This window comes from Coregonus lavaretus (assembly GCF_964263955.1).
Source record: "Coregonus lavaretus genome assembly, chromosome: 25".
Classification (NCBI taxonomy): Eukaryota; Metazoa; Chordata; class Actinopteri; order Salmoniformes; family Salmonidae; genus Coregonus; species Coregonus lavaretus.
The window spans coordinates 2,578,824-2,603,411 of record NC_140012.1 but is presented as its reverse complement, the minus strand read 5'-3'; the positions used below and the strand labels follow the sequence as shown (position 1 = coordinate 2,603,411).

Genomic DNA, 24,588 nt, shown 5'->3' with positions numbered 1-24,588 from the left:
GTGTGTGGATTAGAAAACCAGTCAGTATCTGGTGTGAACACCATTTGCCTCATGCAGCGCGACATCTCCTTCGCATAGAGTTGATCAGGCTGTTGATTGTGGCCTGTGAAATGCTGTCCCTCTCCTCTTCAATGGCTATGTGAAGTTGCTGGATATTGGTGGGAACTGGAACAGGCTGTCGTACACGTCGATTCAGAGCATCCCAAACGTGCTCAATGGGTGACATTTCTGGTGAGTATGCAGGCCATTGAAGAACTGGGACATTTCCAGCTTCCAGGAATTGTGTACAGATCCTTGTGACAAGGGGCCGTGCATTATCATGCTGAAACATGAGGGGATGGTGGCGGATGAATGGCATGACAATGGTCCTCAGGATTTCGTCACGGTATCTCTGCGCGTTCAAATTGCCATTGATAAAATGCAATTGTGTTTGTTGTCCGTAGCTTATGCCTGCCCATACCATAACCCCACCGCCTCCAGGCGGCACTCTGTTCAGAACGTTGACATCAGCAAACCCACACAACGCCTGCCATCTTCCCGGTACAGTTGAAACCGGGATCCATTTGTGAGGAGCACACTTCTCCAGCGTTGCAATCAATCAATCAATGAAATGTATTTATAAAGCCCTTTTTACATCAGCATATGTCACAAAGTGCTATACAGAAACCCAGCCTAAAACCCCAAACAGCAAGCAAGGCAGATGTAGAAGCATGGTGGCTAGGAACAACTCCCTAGAAATGCAGAAACCTAGGAAGAAACCTAGAGAGGAACCAGGCTCTGAGAGGTGGCCAGTCCCCTTCTGGCTGTGCCGGGTGGAGATTATAACAGTACATGGCCATTAAGTAGGTATGTACGGCAGGAACAAATCGGAGAGATGGGTAGGAGCAAGCCCATGTAATGCTTTGTAGGTTAGCAGTAAAACCTTGAAATCAGCCTTAGCCTTAACAGGAAGCCAGAAGCTAGCACTGGAGTAATATGATCAAATTTGTTGGTTCTAGTCAAGATTCTAGCAGCCGTGTTTAGCACTAACTGGAGTTTATTTAGTGCTTTATCCGGGTAGCCGGAGAGTAGAGCATTGCGGTAGTCTAATCTAGAAGTGAGAAAAGCATGGATTAGCTTTTCTGCATAATTTCTGGACAAAACTTTTCAGATTTTTGCAATGTTACGAAGATGGAAAAAAGCTGTCCTTTAAATATTCGTGATATGTTTGTCAAAAGCACAAAAAGAAATTGACGACTGTTCAACCATCGAGATTAGTTGTCAGATCCAACATAAGATCTCTTTGTTTCTTGGGACCTAGAACTACCATCTCTGTTTTGTCAGAGTTTAAAAGTAAAACATTTGCCGCCATCCACTTCCTTATGTCTGAAACACAGGCTTCCAGGGTAGGCAATTTTGGGGCTTCACCATGTTTCATCGAAATGTACAGCTGTGTGTCGTCCACATACCAATGAAAGTTAACATTGTGTTTCCGAATGACATCACCAAGAGTTAAATTATATAGTGAAAACAATAGTGGTCCTAAAACAGAACCTTGAGGAACACCGAAACGTACAATTGATTTGTCAGAGGACAAACCATCCACAGAGACTAACTGATATCTTTCCGACAGATAAGATCTAAAACAGGCAAGAACTTGTCCGTGTAGACCAATTAGGGTTTCCAATCTCTCAAAGAGTGTGGTGATGGATGGTGTCAAAAGCAGCACTAAGGACTAGGAGCACGAGGACCGATGCAGAGTCTTGGTCTGACGACATTAAAATATAATTTACCACCTTCACGAGTGCAGTCTCAGTGCTATGATGGGGTCTAAAACCAGACTGAAGCGTTTCGTATACATTATTTGTTTTCAGGAAGGCAGTGAGTTGCTGAGCAATAGCTTTTTCAATAACATTTTGGGGAATGGGAGATTCGATATAGGCCGATTTTTATTTTTATTTTTTTATTTTATGTTTTGTTTTTTACATTTTCTGGGTCAAGGTTTGGCATTTTCAAGAGAGGCTTTATTACTGCCACTTTTAGTGAGTTTGGTACACATCCAGTGGATAGGGAGCAATGTATTATGTTCAACATAGGAGGGCCAACAACAGGAAGTAGCTCTTTCAGTAGTTTAGTTGGAATAGGGTCTAGTATGCAGCTTGAAGGTTTAGAGGCCATGACTATTTTCATGAATGTGTCGAAATATAGGATAAACAAACTTTAGTGTTTCAATTGATCCTAGGTCCTGGCAGTTTTTTGCAGACTCAGGACAGCTGAGCTTTGGAGAAATACGCAGATTCAAAGAGGAGTCCGTAATTTGCTTTCTAATGATCATGATCTTTTCGTCGAAGAAGTTCGTGAATTCATCACTGCTGAAGTGAAAGGCATCCTCTCTTGGGGAATGCTGCTTTTTAGTTAGCTTTGCGACAGTGTCAAATTGAAATTTTGGACTGTTCTTATTCTCAATTAGTTTGGAAAAAATAGGATGATCGAGCAGCAGTGAGGGCTCTTCGATATTGCACTGTACTTTCTTTCCAAGCTAGTCAGAAGACTTCCAGTTTGGTGGAGCGCCATTTCCGTTCCAGTTTTCTGGAAGCTTGCTTCAGGGCTCTGGTATTTTCTGTATACCAGGGAGCTAGTTTCTTGTGACAAATGTTTTTTAGTTTTTATGGGTGCGACTGCATCTAGGGTATTAAGCAAGGTTAAATTTAGATCCTCAGTTAGGTCGTTAAGTGATTTTTGTGCTCCGACGTCCTTGAGTTGGTAGAGGGAGTCTGGAAGGGCCTCTAGGAATCTTTGGGTTGTCCAAGAATTTATATCACGGCTTTTGTTGGTCCTTGGTTGGGGTCTGAGCAGATTATTTGTTGCGATTGCAAACGTAATAAGATGGTGGTCCGATAGACCAGGGTTATGAGGAAAAACATTTAGATCCACGGGACAAAACTAGATCCAGGGTATGACTGTGGCAATGAGTAGGTCCGGAGACATGTTGGACAAAACCCACTGAGTCGATGATTGCTCTGAAAGCCTTTTGGAGTGGGTCTGTGGACTTTTCCATGTGAATATTAAAGTCACCAAAAATTAGAATATTATCTGCCATGACTACAAGGTCCAATTGGAATTCAGGGAACTCGGTGAGGAACTCTGTATACGGCCCAGGAGGCCTGTAAACAGTAGCTATAAAATGTGATTGAGTAGGCTGCATAGACTTCATGTCTAGAAGCTCAAAAGACGAAAACAGTCTTTTTTTGGGGGGGGGGTAAATTGACATTTGCTATCGTAAATGTTAGCAACATCTCCACCTTTGCGGGATGCGCGGGGGATATGGTCACTAGTGTAACCAGGAGGTGAGGCCTCGTTTAACACAGTAAATTCATCAGGCTTAAGCCATGTTTGTCAGGCCAATCACATCAAGATTATGATCAGTGATTAGTTATTTGACCGTAACTGCCTTGGAAGTGAGGGATCTAACATTAAGTAGCCCTATTTTGAGATGTGAGATATCACAATCTCTTTCAATAATGACAGGAATGGAGGAGGTCTTTGTTCCATTGAGATTGCTAAGGCGAACACTGCCATGTTTAGTTTTGCTCAACCTAGATTGAGGCACAGACACGGTCTCAATGGGGATAGCTGAGCTGACTACACTGACTGTGCTAGTGGCAGACTCCACTAAGCTGGCAGGCTGGCTAACAGCCTGCTGCCTGGCCTGCCTCATTGTGGAATTAGAGGAGTTGGAGCCCTGTCTATGTTGGTATATAAGATGAGAGCACCCCTCCAGCTAGGATGGAGTCCGTCACTCCTCAGCAGGCCAGGCTTGGTCCTGTTTGTGGGTAAGTCCCAGAAAGGGGACCAATTATCTACAAATTATTTTGGGAGGGGCAGAAAACTGTTTTCAACCAGCGATTGAGTTGTGAGACTCTGCTGTAGAGCTCAACACTCGCCCTAACTGGGACGGGGCCAGGGACAATTACTCGATGCCGACACATCTTTCTAGCTAATTTACACACTGAAGCTATGTTGCTCTTGGTGAGCTCTGACTGTTTCATCCTAACATCGTTGGTGCCGACGTGGATAACAATATCCCTATACTCTCTACACTCGCCAGTTTTTGTCTTAGCCAGCACCATCTTCAGATTAGCCTTTACGTCGGTAGCCCTGCCCCCTGGTAAAGAGTGTATGATCGCTGGATGATTATTTTAAAGTCTAATATTGCATGTAATTGAGTTGCCAATGACTAGGGTTTTCAATTTGTCCGAGCTAATGGTGGGAGGCTTCGGTGGCTCAGATCCCGTAACAGGTGGAGGAGAGACCTGAGAAGGCTCGGCCTCTGACTCGTTTCTTAATGGGGAGAACCGGTTTAAAGTTTCTGTCAGCTGAATGAGTGACACTGGTTGAGCATGCCGACAGCATTTCTTTCCAGAAGACTTGAGAAAATTGTCCGGCTGCGGGGACTGTGCAGGGGGATTTATACTACTATCTGTACTTACTGGTGGCACAGGTGCTGTTTCATCCTTTCCTACATTTAAATTGCCCTTGCCTAACGATTGCATCTGAAGCTTGCAACATGACTATCTTCACCATAAGGTGATAGTTTTCCTGTGTATTATGAGTACAGCGACTGCAATTAGATGGCATAGTGTTAATGTTACTACGTACCTTCTGCTGGTGGAGGTCCTGTAGGACCATGTCCATATAAAGCGTCCGGGGTGAAAAAGTTGAATTAAAAAAGTAGTTAAAAAAATAACTAAGACGTTGGTAAAATGTGTTAAATGAAGATTGATTAAACAGTTTAAAAAAAGTAAAAACCGTGAAGTTTGGCAGATAGCCAAGCCACAAACAGCACAGAAGCACAGAGACAAGTGACGCGCTCAAAACGGAAGTGAACATCCATTGAAAGTGAGCATTTGCCCACTGAAGTCAGTTACGACGCCGAACTGCAGTCATGTCAAGACCCTGGTGAGGATGATGAGCAAGCAGATGAGCTTCCCTAAGACGGTTTCTGACAGTTTGTGCAGAAATTATTCGGTTGTGCAATCCCACAGTTTCATCAGCTGTCCGGGTGGCTGGTCTCAGACTATATTGCAAGTGAAGATGCCATATGTGGAGGTCTTGGGCTGGCGTGGTTACACGTGGTCTGTGGTTTTGAGGCCGGTTGGACGGACTGCCAAGTTCTCTAAAACAAAGTTGGAGGCGGCTTATGGTAGAGAAATTAACATTTAATTATCTGGCAACGGCTCTGGTGGACATTCCTGCAGTCAGCATGCCAATTGCACGCTCCCTCAACTTGAGACATCTGTGGCATTGTGTTGTGTGACAAAACTGCACATTTTAGAGTGGCCTTTTATTGTTCCTTGCACAAGGTGCACCTGTGTAATGATCATGCCGTTTAAGCAGCTTCCTGATATGCCACATTTGTCAGGTGGATGGATTATCTTGGCAAAGGACAAATGCTCACTAACAGGGATGTAAACAGATTTGTGCTCAAAATTCTAGATTTTTTTGTGCATATGGAAAATATCTGCATTATTTTATGTCAGCTAATGAAACATGGGACCAACGCTTTACATGTTGCATTTATATTTTTTTTAAAGAATAGAAACTGAACAGCGCATTTTGTTGCTGATTTATTATTTAAGAGATCAGAATCTGAACAGTACTTTTTTGTTGCTGATATTATTTAAGAGAAACTGAACAGCGCTTTTTGTTGCTGATATTTATTATTTAAGATAATATTCAGCCTATTATTCAATATACTTATATTTTTGTTATTTAGCTTCTCATTTCAAATAGTTGAAAATAAAGAACAGAGTTGAGATTGCAATCAGGGGTTTGGGAAATATTTTTTGTTTACAATGGAGGGCAAGGTTACCCTGAATGATTTTGACATAAGCGCTCAGGGCACTTTGCCCTTGTCAATTGTCCAGATCTCAGTTTAATGTGAGTTACACTTGGTAACTTTTCAGAATAAAGTTGAGTTGGGAAAATGTTTATCATGCTTTATTTTCCTTTGCAGCCTTTTGCTGGATCACCTGGTAACCAAATGACTTAGGCTAATATATTATGGAAATGTCTTTGACATGATGTAAAAAAGGCGCTAAAGGAGAGTAACTGCGCCTTCCAAAAATATAATTTATCGGTATTGCAAAAAATAGGTTATTTTATCGTGACATGGATTTTTGTCAGTATCGCACAGCTCTACAAAAAATCTCCATATCGCAATATTTTGAAAACTCCAATCAGCCGCGTGTAACGTCCATTTTTATAGTTTACTCTGTCGTCTCGTTCCCGGTCTCCTGTTGCAGCTGCTTCCCACACATACAAAGCCTTGCCCCCTGTCACTCAAGCAGCGCAGTTCCTTCTCACCACTGAGAAGGAACTGCGCTGTTTGCATGCTGTTCTGTTAGGTGAAATGCAGTTAACCGATTGTTCCAAACAACAAGAACAATGCTGCTTTCCACTTTGCTTCTTAAATGTCATTCTACTTCTATGATTCCAACAGTTCACTCGTGTTTTGATCTATATCGCAATTCGATTAATTGTTCAGCAGTCTTATGGCTTGGGTGTAGAAGCTGTTGAGAATCCATTTGGACCTAGACTTGGCGTTCCGGTACCGCTTGCCGTGCGGTTGCAGAGAGAACAGTCTTTGACTTGGGTGACTGGCGTCTATGACAATTTTTTGGGCCTTCCTCTGACACCGCCTAGTATATAGGTTCTGGATGGCAGGAATCTTGGTCCCAGTGATGTACTGGGCTGTACGCACTACCCTCTGTAGTCGGATGCCGAGCAGTTGCCATAACAGGCGGTGATGCAACCGGTCAGGATGCTCTCGATGGTGCAGCTGTAGAACTTTTTGAGGATCTGGGGACCAATGCCACATTTTTTCAGTCTCCTGAGGGGGAAAAAGGTGTTGTCTTGCCCTCTTCAGGAGCGCGTAAAGTTACAGAATGTTCAGATAGACATGTATTGTGTAGAAGAGATATGATGATTTATCATGTTAGAATTGGGAATCATGTCTGATCTATTCGTAACATTTAACTGAAAACATTCTGAATGTTTCACCTCACTGAATACATCCCAGTGGCATCCAGGGAATTAAAGTTAGACTTTCTGCCCCCGTTTGGGACGAATCCTAACTTACCCGCCACCCTTTGGGACAAATCCTAACTTTCCTATGCCCCTTGGCTCATGCGTATCCAAAGTTGAGGATTTGGCTCGCAAATCATTCTGATTATGAGTTGATAGAAAGGGACACTGTAGCCTGATTCACACTATAGGGCTAAACCGAGCCATGCCGAGCTGAACTGGGCTGGCCTGGTTACGCGTTCACCATAGCTGCTGGAACCATGCTAGAAAGGACAAGGTGAGAAGAAAGTATCTGAGTCAGCACAGTGCGATTTGCGTCGGCCATACAGTGTGAAATCAGGTACAGTTAGTGTTAGGTCTGCATTTGACATCGGCGGTATAGTTTGACTTTTCCCCTTGTTTGCTTTGTGCTCATTTCTTAGAAGCAACTAGTGTTGTCATGTCAGCTGTAATATGTCAGTAAATAGTTTGGTAAGGGAAAGCAGGGCACAGCGTTCATTTGAATGGAAACAGTGCTGTTTTGAATGACCAGTTGAATGTTGTGATTATGGTGGCTGAGAGGGTGATTGTGTTTGGTTTTGAGATTTCACATGGTCACACCCATATTGATCAGGCCACACCCCACCACACACACCAAACTGGAGCAAACATACCTAGTGGAATGTTGAAGAACAGTGCACAGCGTTGTGGGAAAGCGTGTTGTTCAGTACAAACAGTTGCGCATGTAGCAAAACATTTAATCAACTGAATATGCCCCTGGTTAGCCTCCCTCAGGTTTGGAATGATTGACAGTGGTGTGAAACATATCCGTTTAATCAGGCTTTCCTCTCCATCTCCATTTGGTTCCCTCAGATGAGCTGTACCTCCCTGGGATGAGGAAGATTGACGGCATCATCGTGGAACAGAAGAGGAGACTGATAAGGAGAGTCAACATGAGTACTCAGCACCAGGTAACCTGCTCTGAATATACTCTCAATGTATATATTCTGAACAAAAATATAAAAGCAACATGCAACAATTTCAAAGATTTTACTGAGTTACAGTTCATATAAGAAAATCAGTAATTTAAAAATATAAATATTAGGCCCTAATCTATGGGTTTTACATGACTGGGAATACAGATATACATCTGTTTGTCACACATATACTACCGTTCAAAAGTTTGGTGTCACTTACAAATTTCCTTGATTTCGAAAGAAAAGCAATTTTTTTTGTCCATTAAAATAACATCAAATTGATCAGAAATACAGTGTAGACATAGTTAATGTTGTAAATGGCTATTGTAGCTGGAAACAGCTTTTTTTTTAAAGCCATATCTCAGACTGGCCAATAAAAATAAAAGATTAAGATGGGGAGTCTGAGATATGGCTTTTTCTTTTCAAGTCTGCCTAGAAGGTCAGCATCTCGGAGTCACCTCTTCACTGTTGACGTTGAGACTGGTGTTTTGTGGGTACTATTTAATGAAGCTGCCAGTTGAGGACCTGTGAGGCGTCTGCTTCTCAAACTAGACACACTAATGTATTTGTCCTCTTGCCCAGTTGTGCACCGGGGCCTCCCACTTCTCTTTCTATTCTGGTTAGAGCCAGTTTGCACTGTTCTGTGATGGAGTAGTACACAGCCTTGTACGAGATCTTCAGTTTCTTGGCAATTTCTCGCATTGAATAGCCTTAATTTCTCAGAACAAGAATAGACTGACAAGTTTCAGAAGAAAGTTCTTTGTTTCTGGCCATTTTGATCCTGTAATCGAACCCACAATTGCTGATTCTCCAGATACTCAACTAGTCTCAAGAAGGCCAGTTTTATTGCTTCTTTAATCAGCACACAGTTTTCAGCTGTGCTAACATAATTGCAAAAGGGTTTCTAATGATCAATTAGCCTTTTAAAATGATAAACTTGGATTAGCAAACAGAACGTGCCATTGGAACACAGGACTGATGGTTGCTGATAATGGGCCTCTGTACGCCTATGTAGATATTCCATAAAAAATCAGCCGTTTCCAGCTACAATAGCCATTAAAACATTAACAATGTCTACACTGTATTTCTGATCAATTTGATGTTATTTTAATGGACAAAAAAAAAGCTTTTCTTTCGAAAACAAGGACATTTCTAAGTGACCCCAAACTTTTGAACGGTAGTGTACCTTTAAATAAATGGACCTCACAATGGGCCTCTGGATGTCCTCACGGTATTTCTGTTCATTCAAATTGCCATCGATAAAATGCAATTGTGTTCGTTGTCCGTAGCTTATGCCTGCCCATACCATAACTCCACCGCCACCATAGGGCACTCTGTTCACAACGTTGACATCAGCAAACCGTTCGCCCACATGATGCCAGACACGTGGCCCGTCGGTTGTGAGGCCGTTTGGACGTACTGCTAAATTCTCTGGGGGACATTCTTGCAGTCAGCATGCCAATTGCACGCTCCCTCAAAACTTGAGACGTGTGGAATTGTGTTGTGTGACACAACTGCATGTTTTAGTGGCCTTTTTATTGTCCCCAGCACAAGGTGCACCTGTGTAATGATCATGCTGTTTAATCAGCTTCTTGATATGCCACACCTGTCAGGTGGATGGATTGTCTTGGCAAAGGAGAAATGCTCACTAACAGGGATGTAAACAAATTTGTGCATATGGAACATTTCTTTGATCTTCTATTTCAGCTCATGAAACATGGGACCAGCACATTACATGTTGTGTAAATATTTTTTTTCAATGTAAATATATACAGTGCCTTCTGAAAATATTCAGACCCCTTGACTTTTTCCACATTTTGTTACGTTATAGCCTTATTCTAAAATTGATTAAATTGTTTTTTTCCCCTCATCAATCTACACACAATACCCCATAATGACAAAGCAAAAACAAGTTTTATAATTTTTTGCTAAATTATTAAAAATAAACATAACATTTACATAATTATTCAGACCCTTTACTCAGTACTTTGTTGAAGCACCTTTGGCAGCGATTACAGCCTTGAGTCTTCTTGGGTATGACGCTACAAGCTTGGCACACCTGTATTTGGGGAGATTCTGTCATTCTTCTCTGCAGATCCTCTCAAGCTCTGTAAGGTTGGATGGGGAGCATTGCTGCACAGCTATTTTCAGGTTTCTCCAGAGATGTTCGATCGGGTTCAAGTCCGGGCTCTGGCTGGGCCACTCAAAGACATTCAGAGACTTGTCCCGAAGCCACTTTTGCGTTGTCTTGGCTTTGTGCTTAGGGTTGTTGTGCTGTCGGAAGGTGAACCTTCGCCCCAGTCTGAGGTCCTGAGCAATCTGGAGCAGGTTCCGTTAATCTTTCCCTCGATCCTGACTAGTCTCCCAGTCTCTGCTGCTGAAAAACATCCTCACAGCATAATGCTGCCACCACCATGCTTCACCGTAGGGATGGTGCCAGGTTTCCTCCAGATGTAATGCTTGGCATTCAGGCCAAAGAGTTCAATCTTGTTTCTCATGGTCTGAGAGTCCTTTAGGTGCCTTTTGGCAAACTCCACGCGCGCAACTAGGTCTGTGGCGGTCACGATATTTCGTCAGCCGGTGATTGTCAAGCAAATAACTGTTGGTCTCACAGCCTACAAGCCACTGATGCAGACCTTTTGGAACATCTACATTTTAAAATGTCTAATAAATCCATGTAATATAGCCTACACCTTCACAATAAATCCATTATTTATTTTAGACAGGTCTAAAGAAACATGATTATGAGGAAAATGCAGTCTATTTCAGAAGAACAGAATAGCGTACTCTGCATTGTCCTGATCTGGCTATGCCAAATGGCTGTGGGCTACACTAGTTCATTTATCAGACAAGATTTGCTTACAATTCCGTGGCATTATTTTATAGTATGAAGAATACAATTGAACAAAGCTGAATAAAGTATATTTTCTCCAAACGATTTGTGAGAGTGTGCACATTCTATTCTGTGGTGAGCGGTTAACAAAGAAATAGGTACTCCTATATGCTTAATTTAGAGTTATTAATGTAACTTTAGTTGTTCTACAAACGTTGGGCTATATGTTTTGATTTTTAATACATGTAAGGCTGCATGATGCGACTCTGATTTGAAAAAGTCGCTTGAAAGGCATGAGCTCGGCATAGTTTTTTTTGCAGAGGCTGTACATACTTCGTCAGTCTCTCATTCACAATTTGAGAAGCACTTGATAATGCCTCGAATTTCCCGGTAGCGTCCCCTTTGTGTGGCTGTAATGCACCCTAAAAAAATCCATTCCTTTTGCAGCCCTTCTCCCTGAGTGCTGCCTGCTCCGAAGCACCTCTCATCTAACTCACACGGCTCTCCATCACATGATCAGGTCTTTCTCACAGGCTACAAGTGAAGACCGACACATTGGCAACGCAATTGTGCTCGTCCTTATCCAATTCTGAGGTGCATATTGAAGATATTGGAAGAACTGTCCACATTTACTTTTTGTCAGCCAACAAGATGAGTAGGCCTAACGAATCAATCTACTATCCCCCGTCGTACAAAAGTTGACATTCTGTGCGAAAAATAGATATTCCAAAGATGGTCTGGGACAATTGTGGGATGCGATAGATACCAAATTAAAACAACGACTAGCATTAACTTTTTTTATGCAATGAGGCTGACGCAACATATCAGAACATTTAGCTTAAAATGTTGATAAACTATTAGGCTATTTCTTCACAATATAAGCGCAGCAATGTGCACACTGCAGTAGGCTATAAGTGTGAATGTTCCATTAGCGGGAAAACACCATTATCAAAAGTGACCACAAATGCGATTATGCATGTAATGCTTTTATTATAAAGGTGCATTTCTATGGTGAACATTATCTTCCCCAAACTTGAAACTCACGCGATGCATACAGTATGGATGCCAGTTAGGCTCTACACCCGTTGTAAAGTGGATTAATGTGCTTAATTTTAAGAAGTTATTTGGCCACTTTAGTTGAGATACAAACCTTATCAGAACATATAGGGCTATGGGTGAGGCTACATGAGGTGTGTGACTATGATTCGAAAAACTCACCAAAAAAAAGGCATTGTTTCTTACCTTAAACTGGGCATCATTCACAAGTGAAAATATATAATTCACAAGTGATAGGCTAATATTGTCACCCATCAGACTATTCTTGATTTAATCTTGTCTTTACATATATTAAATAATATACAGTTGAAGTCGGAAGTTTACATACACTTAGGTTGGAGTCATTAAAACTCGTTTTTCAACCACCAGCCGGAATTCTTACTGGCTGGTAGGTGATCAAATACTTATGTCATGCAATAAAATGCAAATTAATTACTTAAAAATCATACAATGTGATTTTCTGGATTTTTGTTTTAGATTCCGTCTCTCACAGTTGAAGTGTACCTATGATAAAAATTACAGACCTCTACATGCTTTGTAAGTAGGAAAACCTGCAAAATCGGCAGTGTATCAAATACTTGTTCTCCCCACTGTATATCCACAGTAAAACGAGTCCTATATCGACATAACCTGAAAGGCAGCTCAGCAAGGAAGAAGCCACTGCTCCAAAACCACCATATCAAAGCCAGACTACGGTTTGCAACTGCACATGCACTTCACAAAATAGATGGCATTATTAGGAAGGAAAATGATGTGGATATATTGAAGCAACATCTCAAGACATCAGTCAGGAAGTTAAAGCTTGGTCGCAAATGGGTCTTCCAAATGGACAATGACCCCAAGATACTTCCAAAGTTGTGGCAAAATGGCTTAAGGACAACAAAGTCAAGGTATTGGAGGGGCCATGACAAACCCCTAACCTCAATCCTATAGAACATTTGTGGGCAAAACTGAAAAAGCGTGTGCGAGCAAGGAGGCCTACAAACCTGATTCAGTTACACCAGCTCTGTCAGGAGGAATGGGCCAGAATTCACCCAACTTATTGTGGGAAGCTTGTGGAAGGCTCCCCAAAACGTTTGACCCAAATTAATTAATTTTAAAGGCAATGCTACCAAATACTAATTGAGTGTATGTAAACTTCTGACCCACTGGGAATGTGATGAAATAAATAAAAGCTGAAATAAATAATTCTCTCTACTATTATTCTGACATTTCACATTCTTAAAATAAAGTGGTGATCCTAACTGACCTAAGACTGATTTTTTACTAGGATTAAATGTATTTGGCTAAGGTGTATGTAAACTTCTGACTTCAACTGTATGTGTGAAATTCGTTTTGATTTAGAATGGACCATTGTCATGCACCTGTCTCGAAACGGGCTGGGGAAAAAATACGTCATCTCTGCACTTAAATAGTGAATGGAGGATGCTTTTCCTGTGGTTCATTTTCATGCCAGCCAGGTGGCCTATTCTCCTGTTGTAAAGATAGATGTGCTTAATATTTGCTTAATATTAGTGAAGTTGAGAAATAAATATAGTAGGCCTAGCCTAAAGAAAGCTGATGGGATCCTCTTTTTAATAGAGGTCATCACTCTGTTTTATCTCGCAATTGCATAGCCTATAGAAATGTTGTGCAACACGAGCTCATGGGCTCTCATGAAGTATTTGATTTTCGATTACATTTGCATTGATGTCAGAGTGCTTAGAGGGACAATAGAGTGCTGAGTACCAGGCAGTTGGTAAGCTTGGTAGGCTACTAATGACCATCAGCAGCATCAGAGCTTGGAGAAGCCTAATTACCATGATACATGGTTATGTGGAATTTGACTACCTTTATGACTCGTGACCGCCGGTGTGGCGGTAATATGGTCACCGCAACAGCCCAAGCTGTCATGTGCCTTTTACTGAGGAGTGTCTTTCATCTGGCTACTCTTCCATAAAGGCTTGATTTGGTGGAGTGCTGCAGAGATGGTTGTCCTTCTGGACGGTTCTCCCATTACATTTACATTGACATTTTAGTCATTTAGCAGACGCTCTTATCCAGAGCGACTTACAGGAGCAATTAGGGTTAAGTGCCTTGCTTAAGGGCACATCGACAGATTTTTCACCTAGTCGGCTCGGGGATTAGAACCAGCGACCTTTCGGTTACTGGCACAACGCTCTTACCCACTAAGCTACCTGCTGGAGCTCTGTAAGAGTGACCATCGGGTTCTTGGTCACCTCCCTGGCCAAGGCCCTTCTCTGCTGACAGCTCTAGGAAGAGAATTGGTGGTTCCAAACTTCTTCCATTTAAGAATGATGGAGGCCACTGTGTTCTTGGGGACCTTAGATGCTGCAGAAATTTTTTGGTACCCTTCCCCAGATCTGTGCCTCCACACAATCCTGTCTCGGCGCTCTACGGACAGTTCCTTCGACCTCATGGCATGGTTTCTGCTCTGAAATGCACGGTCAACTGTGGGACCTTATATAGACAGGTGTGTGCCTTTCCAAATCATATCCAATCAATTGAATTTACCACAGGTGGACTCCAATCAAGTTGTAGAAACATCTGATGGATGATCAATGGAAACAGGATGCACCTGAGCTCAATTTCGAGTCTCATAGCAAAGGGTCTGAATACTTATTTAAATAAGGTATTTCTGTTTTTTATTTTTAATAAATGTGCAAAGATTTCTGAACCTGTTTTTGCTTTGTCATTATGGGGTATTGTGTGTAGATTGACATTTTTTTTTAATTCAATCCATTTTAGAATAAGGTTGTAACATAACAAAATGTGGAGAAAGTCAAGGGGTCTGAATACTCTCCTAATGCACTCTGTGTGTGTATGTGTGTATATATAATTGATTTATTACGTTTTAGAACACCTACTCATTCAAGGGTTTTTCTTTTCTTTTTACTATTTTCCAAATGTTTAGAATAATAGTGAAGACATCAAAACTATGAAATAACACTTATGGAATCATGTTATAACCAATAAAGTGTTCAACAAATTAAAATATATTTTGTATTTGATATTCTTCAAATAGTCACCCTTTGCCTTGATGACAGCTTTGCACACTCTTGGCATTCTCTCAACCAGCTTCACCTGGAATGCTTTTCCAACAGTCTTGAAGGAGTTCCCACATATGCTGAGCTCTTGTTGGCTGCTTTTCCTTCACTCTGCGGTCCGACTCATCCCAAACCATCTCAATTGGGTTGAGGTCGGGGGATTGTGGAGGCCAGGTCATATGATGCAGCACTCCATCACTCTCCTTCTTGATAAAATAGCCCTTACACAGCCTGGAGGTGTGTTGGGTCATTGTCCTGTTGAAAAACAAATGATAGTCCCACTAAGCCCAAACCAGATGGGTTGGCGTATCGCTGCAGAATGCTGCAAAAATCTTCAATTTGGACTCTAGACCAAAGGACACATTTTCACCGGTCTAATGTCCATTGCTCGTGTTTCTTGGCCCAAGCAGGTCTCTTCTTATTATTTGTGTCCTTTAGTAGTGGTTTCTTTGCAGCAATTCAACCATGAAGGCCTGATTCACACAGTCCCCTCTGAACAGTTGATGTTGAGATGTGTCTGTTACTTGAACTCTGTGAAGCATTTTTTTGGGCTGCAATTTCTGAGGCTGGTAACTCTAATGAACTTATCCTCTGCAGCAGAGGTAACTCTGGGTCTTCCATTTCTGAGAGCCAGTTTCATCGTAGCGCTTGATGGTTTTTGCGACTGCACTTGAAGAAACTTTCAAAGTTCTTGAAATTTTCCGGATTGACTGACCTTCATGTCTTAAAGTAATGATGGACTGTCATTTCTCTTTGCTTATTTGAGCTGTTCTTGCCATAATATGGACTTGGTCTTTTACCAAATAGGGCTCTCTTCTATATAGCCCCCCCTATCTTGTCACAACACAACTGATTTGGCTCAAACACATTAAGAAGGAAATAAATTCCACAAATTCACTTTTAAGAAGGCACACCTGTTAATTGAAATGCATTCCAGGTGACTACCTCATGAAGCTGGTTGAGAGAATGCCAAGAGTGGGCAAAGCTGTCATCAAGGCATAGGGTGGCTATTTGAAGAATCTCAAATATAAAATATATTTTGATTTGTTTAACACCTTTTTGGTTATTACATGATTCCATATGTGTTATTTCATAGTTGTGATGTCTTCGCTATTATTCTACAATGTAGAAAATAGTAAAAAATAAAGAAGAATCCTTGAATGAGTAGGTGTGTCCAAACTTTTGACTGGTAATGTATATATAGGTAAATGTATCTATGAATATGTCTCTCGCTCTGTCCATCTGTTGTATGTATTTGTTTGTCAGTGTTCTCATCAATTTGGCATTGATGTTTTGTAGAATTTAATATTTTATCTCAAAGACATGATACAAGGATTGGGCACCTAGAAGTTCTAGCCTTTCAATGTTCAAGGTCTACCTTATTAAATTCTATTTTTCTTGACATCTTTCCTTCCATTTTCTCTCTCTCCACCCGTTTTAGGAGGCACTGCACACGTACCCTCAGATGGCGGCGGACCCCCTGGACTCAGGAGCTGTGAGGATGCGGCTCAGTGGGGAGGGCTACAACCGCAAGACCCTCAACAGAGTCAAGAAGAGCCTACCCAAACCACAGGTGTGTGTGTGTTTGTAGGTAGTTCTGATGTGTTTCATTGTATACCAAATATGGCAGATGATGTTGTGGAGGGAGGCCGGAAGGCTCATTTTTGAAGTGGGTTGCTCTTTTTACTCCTACATGGAGCAGACCTTTGCTGCCAAGTTGCTGAAATACCACCCCATCATGTCATGCCTGAACAGCCTTGGTTACCAAACTGCAATTTCTTTGATCGGTTTTCCGTTAAAACGATAGAAATTCATAAAACTATTGCCACACAGGACTTTGCTGCTGTCGCTTGCCTTTCTCAGCCATTTTCCCAACTCTTCAAGACGATGTCGTAGTGGTGGAATCGTCTCCCAAATTATTGATTCCTCGGCTCCTTGCACGTCGACTTCCTATGTCGGCTCCCATTTCCGAGTGTAAGATTCAGTTTTTTTGAACGGAGCAGACTGATTTAGATGCCATACTTCTGAGAACATAAACACTTGCATCTTTCATAGCGAGGGACAGAGAAAGGGGAGGGGCACGATATAGTCGGGTCGGCCACCAGGCAGACCGTCAGAACCGTGCACTAGGTCTATCTGTTGGCAATCAATAGCTGTATCGTACTAAAAAATGTTTATTTCATTTTGAATTCAGGCTGTAACACAACAACATGTGGAATAAGTTAAAGGGTGTGGATACTTTCTGAAGGCACTATCTGTGTCCGTTGAATTGTTCTAATCCTTCTCGACTGTAACGTAATGTAATTTGTTGATTCAAATAAAGTATTTCAAATGTGTGTGTGTTTGGGAGGGGGGGTGTATTTGCATTGTGTTTGTGTGGGTATTTGCAGTGTGTGTGTGTGTTTGTGTTAAAGGCATTACCAACAATCAGTTCAACAGCTGCTAGGTTGGGTTGGCCATCTCTTCCATAAGTTGATAGTGTGTGTTTGTAGGTATTTGCCTGTGTGTGTGTGTCATGTGTATTCCCATGTTGCGCTGTTGAACCTTGATTCAATGTTTCTCTCCATATATTGATTTTAATCTATTAGTTTAACCTCTGTCTTCCCACAGGACCTTAAACTGTCAACAGAATCCTGTCGGATCTACAGCCTCTATCATTCACTGCATCATTATAAATATCATACTTTCTTACACTGCAAGAAAGAGGTAAGGACATCCGCCCTGTATTTAATATTATTGTAACACCTATTTAATATATACAGGACCAGTCAAAAGTTTGGACTCACCTACTCATTCAATGGTTTTTCATTATTCTTTTACTATTTTCTACATTGTAGAATAACAGTGAAGACATCAAAACTATGAAATAACACATATCATGTAGTAACCAAAAAAGTGTTAAACAAATCAAAATATATTTGAGATATAGCCACCCTTTGCCTTTGACAGCTTTGCACACTCTTGGCATTCTCTCAACCAGCTTCATGAGGTAGTCACCTGGAATGCATTTCAATTAACAAGTGTGCCTTATTAAAAGTTAATTTGTGGAATTTCTTTCTTAATGTGTTTGAGCCAATCAGTTGTGTTGTGACAAGGTAGGGGGGTATACAGAAGATAGCCCTATTTGGTAAAAGACCAAGTACATATAATGGCAAGAACAGCTCAAATAAGCAAAGAGAAATCACAGTCCATCATTACTTTAAGACATGAAGGTCAGTCAATCCGGAAAATTTCAAGAACTTTGAAAGTTTCTTCAAGTGCTGTCGCAAAAACCATCAAGCGCTATGATGAAACTGGCTCTCAGAAATGGAAGACCCAGAGTTACCTCTGCTGCAGAGGATAAGTTCATTAGAGTTACCAGCCTCAGAAATTGCAGCCCAAATAAATGCTTAACAGAGTTCAAGTAACAGACATATCTCAACATCAACTGTTCAGAGGGGACTGTGTGAATCAGGCCTTCATGGTCGAATTGCTGCAAAGAAACCACTACTAAAGGACACCAATAAGAAGAGGAGACCTGCTTGGGCCAAGAAACACGAGCAATGGACATTAGACCGGTGGAAATTTGTCCTTTGGTCTGGAGTCCAAATTGGAGATTTTTGGTTCCAACCGCTGTGTCTTTGTGAGAGGCGATGTGGGTGAACGTATGATCTCCGCATGTGTATTTCCCACCGTAAAGCATGGAGGAGGAGGAGGTGTTATGTTGTGGGGGTGCTTTGCTGGTGACACTGTCTGTGATGTATTTAGAATTCAAGGCACACTTAACCAACATGGCTACCACAGCATTCTACAGCGATACGCCATCCCATCTGGTTTGGGCTTAGTGGGACTATCATTTGTTTTTCAACAGGACAATGACCCAACACACCTCCAGACTGTGTAAGGGCTATTTTACCAAGAAGGAGAGTGATGGAGTGCTGCATCAGATGACCTGGCCTCAACAATCCCCCGACCTCAACTAATCCCAATTGAGATGGTTTGGGGATTAGTCGAACCGCAGAGTGAAGGAAAAGCAGTCAAGAAGTGCTCAGCATATGTGGGAACTCCTTCAAGACTGATGGAAAAGCATTCCAGGTGAAGCTGGTTGAGAGAATGCCAAGAGTGTGCAAAGCTGTCATCAAGGCAAAGGGTGGCTCTTTGAAGAATCTCAAATGTTAAATATATTCTACAATGTAAAAAAAAAAAAAAAAAAAAGAAGAAATCCCTTGAATGAGTAGGTGTGTCTAAACTTTTGACTGGTAGTGTATTTCTCTTGTTGATATTGAAATATTGTTTCAATTTACCTAGCAGAAATATTAGCCAATGTTTTTTTTAAATTCCCATATCCTTGCTTAAACACTCCAGATATATTGTGTTTTTTGTCCCCTGCTGACATACAGTACATTTTATTCATACTTAATTGCCAACCAGCAATGGTTGATTTGGAATTCTAAATATTGTGTTTATATTAGCGCTGTCAAACGATTTAAAATAAATAATTGCATGATTTTTCAGTAGTTAATCGCGATTCAAATTTGGCCCTAAAATATTTTTCCATTACAAAAGCAGTTCATTGAGTTACAGGCATACTATGCTTTGATTGTAAGGGACGGAGACACAAAATCTGTATCAGAAACAAAATGCTCCCAATATTTAAGTAGGCTTACTCCCTCTTGTCAATGTTCTTGAAGTTTAACACTTTTACACACTCACGTATGTATGTGTGTGTGTGTGTGTGTGTGTGTGTATATATATATATACACACACACACACACACACACACACACACACACACACACACACACACACACACACACACGTACTGTTAAAGTATCAGGCATTCTAAATGAGTGTTCTCTCAATTTCTTTTATATGAATATTGTGTTTTTCCCAGCATACATAATATGTTGTGTTTATATTCCTTGGGTAGACACAACATAGCCTAGAGACATGTACTTCTACTTTTTCAAGTAGACATAATATTACCATAGTCTAAAAACACTGTATATTGTGCTTATGTTTGTGTTTCCATGGCAGACCTCATATATTGTATTACTGTTGTCTTCCCTGGCAGACCAACACTATAGAGCAGGCAGCTGAGGACCCTGGGCAGGAGGAGGTGGTGCAGCAGTGTATGGCCAACCAGGGCTGGCTGGACACGCTCTTCAACTCCTTCATCGAGCTGCTCACGCTCAGCGCCAAGGCCTGAGAGACAGACAGAGGGGATGGAAGACAGAAAGAAAAGGGAGAGCGAAATAACAAAAGGCACAGAAACTAGGCCCCAGGAATGGTGAGGTGGGCGAACGAGGGGAAACGAGGTAATGGAGGCCCCATCCCACCTGGAGTCGTGTGGGTCCGACGGACAACTTGAAAGGCCACACTAGGAACAAGAGGGTCGGTAGGTGTGACCTTGGAGAGTGACCTCTCCTTAGTAATTCAATGACTAAAATATAGAAATGACTTGACCTTGAGAAGGGATGATGACCCCACAGGAGCTGGGGTTGTTCCTGATTGGTCAAGAGATGAGACTGACCAATCAGGAGGCAAAGACACCTAAGGCAGAAGGAGGAGCTATTGCACCAAGTCACGGTGGATTGTCTTACAGACATTGTAAAACCTGTGCGTCAAAAAACGTTTTAGAGAATCTATTACTGTTTTGTTTTTACATAAATTATTTGTTTTTAAACATTGTGTTAGAGGAGTGCAGTGAGTGATGTGAATATATATGGGCTTGTCTGTGGAAAGGATGCAACATAACGGTGTTAATTCTCACTCGTTCTATGCGACAGTAGGCGGCGGCACCGGTGAACTATGTGATAGTATATAAACACATTTTAATTATTTATATGAGGAGGTTTTTAACAAACTCTCACAAGTGCTGGGATGCCGCCTTTAGCATTTTCATTAACATTTTTCAAAGGTTAAACGTTGTACATACACGCACATATCCAAGCTGTCTTCCTTTTTTCTCTGATACAAAAGATGGGTGGATGAGATGGAAACGTGGCATCAACTATGTCTGTAAAAGGAGCGAATGGGAGAGTATATTTGAAACCGACATTGTAGTGCTTTAGTTAATCAGAATCATGCAGGTGCAAAGAGAAAGAAACATCAAGTTCCCTTACAGGAATGGTTATAAATTAGTAATATTTAAGGAGGAAATGGTCATTTCATTTTTATCAGTTTGATGTTTTGCATATTACTATGACTTATTTTGGGGGGAAAAATATATTTTCCTTGTTAAGAAAGTCTGTGTAAATATTGTACATTTCTTGACAAATCTTTGTTTATACATTAGATATTCAGCGAAACGTATTGCTGCGAGCAGCGCCGCAGATATTGAGATGAGCGAGATGCAAGACTTCTGTCACAGTCACACACAGTATCTGCGCATGTGCACGGGTTCCTTCAGACTGTTGTAGCGTGGTAGCCACGGGACCAAAACAGCGGGGAAGTTGAGCCTCGCGCTTCAATGCTCTTAGTAGTTGCGGAAATTGACCAACTATGCTGTTTACTTTCTGCATCTACGTCATATCGCTGAGTCTACATTAAATAACTCTCCTGTATTTGAAAGACAAATAAAGACTGCAAAGAACAATTTGTTGTTGAAATCAATGAATGTATATGAAATACTGTAAAGATGCCAACTAGTGGATACATTACAAAAGGGAAGTTACCCAGAGCTGTTGGTGACGTAGAAGATGGAAAACGAAACTGAAGACACAGCATTTCCGCTCGAGGGGCATTTAAGCCAGGTATAACATACGCCGACTTTCCTGGTACAACCTGTTAAGCGAAACACAACATGTGCAATCTGCTTGCGCATGTCCTGATTGCGCATATCCAACAAAGAAGCCATCTGTAAATTAAAAGGTCTGTCTTTTCTGGCTAGGTCTCAAGCTTTATTTTCTCTTTGTAATTCGTTTTTGGAAGCTATTGTCCAAGTCATTGTTATTAAGAGTTTGCTACAAGGGTAACTAACATTGTAGTCTGATGCTATCTACCGAAATTGATTATGTAAAGTTATTTTGCAAGCTATTTTTAAGTTAGCTAGCTACTAAGCTAGCTAGCGCGATTCTTCTTAGGCTGGACACATTACATTTTTAACAACGCTTTTTCCTGATTAAAATGTATTAATTACATCCGCCATGGAGTCCAATTTCGTAATATTACCGTATGTCCCAGCTGCTTGCCGTAGTTTTGAAGTAATCACGAAAAACAGGCATTATTTTAGGGCATTTTTCACCCTGTCAGATGCTATTAGTTCTATTGAACACTGTGGCACCAACCTTTCTGGTCATGGTTGACGATTTTTTTCAGAAAGTTGTCCCTGTCCTCTTTTTCAAGATGTGGGCAATTTAAATTGGCAGGATAATTTTTTTGACCATTTTTGTTTCTAAATGGCTGCTGGGTCATTTGATATGCGTCTAAATCTGTTCGTTTGTAGGCATTGAATTGAGCATATGCTCACTGAGTTCAAACCAAATGGATGGGACTAGCTCATTGATTTGTGGATCTAATGCAGTTGCTACCTCAGATTATGAGCCCATCGAAAGAGGTATGTAGTACCCGCAGATGGCCACGGCAAGGAGCAAGAGTTATAAACCCATACAGTTATTTTTTTTGCTGGAAAGAAAAATCTAACCCTAGGTATAGCCCTTAAATTTTTTTTGTTATACCTATTTTAACCCTAACCCACAACAGTCAGTAACCCTAGGGTACGGTAGCCTACAACACTTTTAGAGACTATTTTGTTAGTAAATACCATTATAGGACTAAATAGCATTTTCATTTATTTTTTATAAACCAAAGTATTTGCTGTTTTTTAATTTTATGGTATTTGTTATTGCAAGGCAGAACACTTCTAATAAACAAGCCAATTTGTTTTATTATTATTTCAAATGTGGTTTGAACTGGGTGTGACCTAGGAACCTCAATGTGAAAGACCAGCAATTGGCGTGGGCAGGTTTGAGACTGATCTCTGGAATTAATAAGAAAAATATACTTTATTTTATTTCACAGCTGTCTCTTTGAATATTCACAGGTCCACTCCTGACGGCAGGCATTGCAGGCAGCAAACAGCTCAGCAGAAACAAAGGCCACCATATTTATTACAAACAACTAATTTCCTGTCTGTGTGCATTCAGAAAGTATTCAGACCCCTTGACTTTTCCCACATTTTGTTACATTACAGCCTTACTCTAAAATGGATTAAATAGCTTTTTCCCCCTCATCAATCTACACACAATACCCCATAATCACAAAGCAAAAACAGGTTTTTATAAATATTTGCCAAAACCGCCCCTGAAATATTACATTTACATATACTACCAGTCAAAAGTTTGGACACACCTACTCATTCAATGGTTTTTCTTAAATTTTTACGATTTTCTACATTGCAGAATAAAAGTGTAGACATCAAAACCATGAAATAACACATGGAATCATGTAGTAACCAGAAAAGTGTTAAACAAATTCATCAAATAGCCAACCTTTGCCTTGATGACTGCTTTGCATACTCTTGGCATTCTCTCAACCAGCTTCATGAGGTAGTCACCTGGAATGCATTTCAATTAACAGGTGTGCCTTATTAAAAGTTAATTTGTGGAATTTCTTTCTTAATGCGTTTGTGCCAATCATTTGTGTTGTGACAAGGTGGGGGGGGGGGGGGGGGGGGGGGGTATACAGAAGAGAGCCCTATTTGGTAAAAGACCAAGTCCATATTATGGCAAGAACAGCTCAAATAAGCAAACAAAACGACACTCCATCATTACTTTAAGACATGAAGGTCAGTCAATACGGAAAATGTCAAGAACTTTGAAAGTTTATTTAAGTGCTGTCGCAAAACCATCAAGCACTATTATGAAACTGGCTCTCATGAGGACCGTCACAGGAATGGAAGACCCAGAGTTACCTCTGCTGCAGAGGATAAGTTCATTAGAGTTACCAGCCTCAGAAATTGCAGCCCAAATAAATTATTCACAGAGTTCAAGTAACAGACACATCTCAACATCAGCTGTTCAGAGGAGACTGTCTGAATCAGGTCTTCATGGTCGAATTGCTGCAAAGAAACCACAACTAAAGGACACCAGTAAGAAGAAGAGACCTGCTTGGGCAAAGAAACATGGACATTAGACCGGTGGAAATTTGTCCTTTGGTCTGGAGTCCAAATTTGAGATTTTTGGTTCAAACCGTTGTGTCTTTGTGAGACGTGATGTGGGTGAACGGATGATCTCCGCATGTGTAGGTCCCACCGTAAAGCATGGAGGAAGAGGTGTTATTGTGTGGGGGTGCTTTGCTGGTGACACTGTGATTTTATTTAGAATTCAATGCACACTTAACCAGCATGGCTACCACAGCATTCTGCAGCAATACACCATCCCATCTGGTTTGGTCTTAGTGGGACTATCATTTGTTTTTCAACAGGACAATGACCCAACACGTCTCCAGGCTGTGTAAGAGCTTTTTTAACCAGGAGAGTGATGGAGTGCTGCATCAGATGACCTGGCCTCCACAATCCCCCGACCTCAACCCAATTGAGATGGTTTGGGATGAGTCAGACGGCAGAGTGAAGGAAAAACAGCCAACAAGTGCTCAGCATTTGTGGGAACTCCTTCAAGACTGTTGGAAATGCATTCCAGGTGAAACTGGT

At 41.2% G+C, this 24,588-nt stretch overlaps 1 protein-coding gene across 1 annotated transcript in view; it reads left to right on the top strand.

Annotated features, from left to right (window-relative positions):
* LOC311100413 (proline-rich protein 12-like) overlaps positions 1–21,534 on the top strand; it is a 56,317-nt gene extending 34,783 nt beyond the window's left edge. Inside the window, exons 12-15 of the mRNA XM_084141313.1 lie at positions 7,918–8,015; positions 16,399–16,530; positions 17,568–17,663; positions 20,011–21,534. Coding sequence (XP_083997439.1) covers positions 7,918–8,015; positions 16,399–16,530; positions 17,568–17,663; positions 20,011–20,145 — 461 coding nt within the window. The 3' untranslated portion in view covers positions 20,146–21,534. The remainder of the gene's footprint in view (positions 1–7,917; positions 8,016–16,398; positions 16,531–17,567; positions 17,664–20,010) is intronic.
* Positions 21,535–24,588: the final 3,054 nt, after the last annotated feature.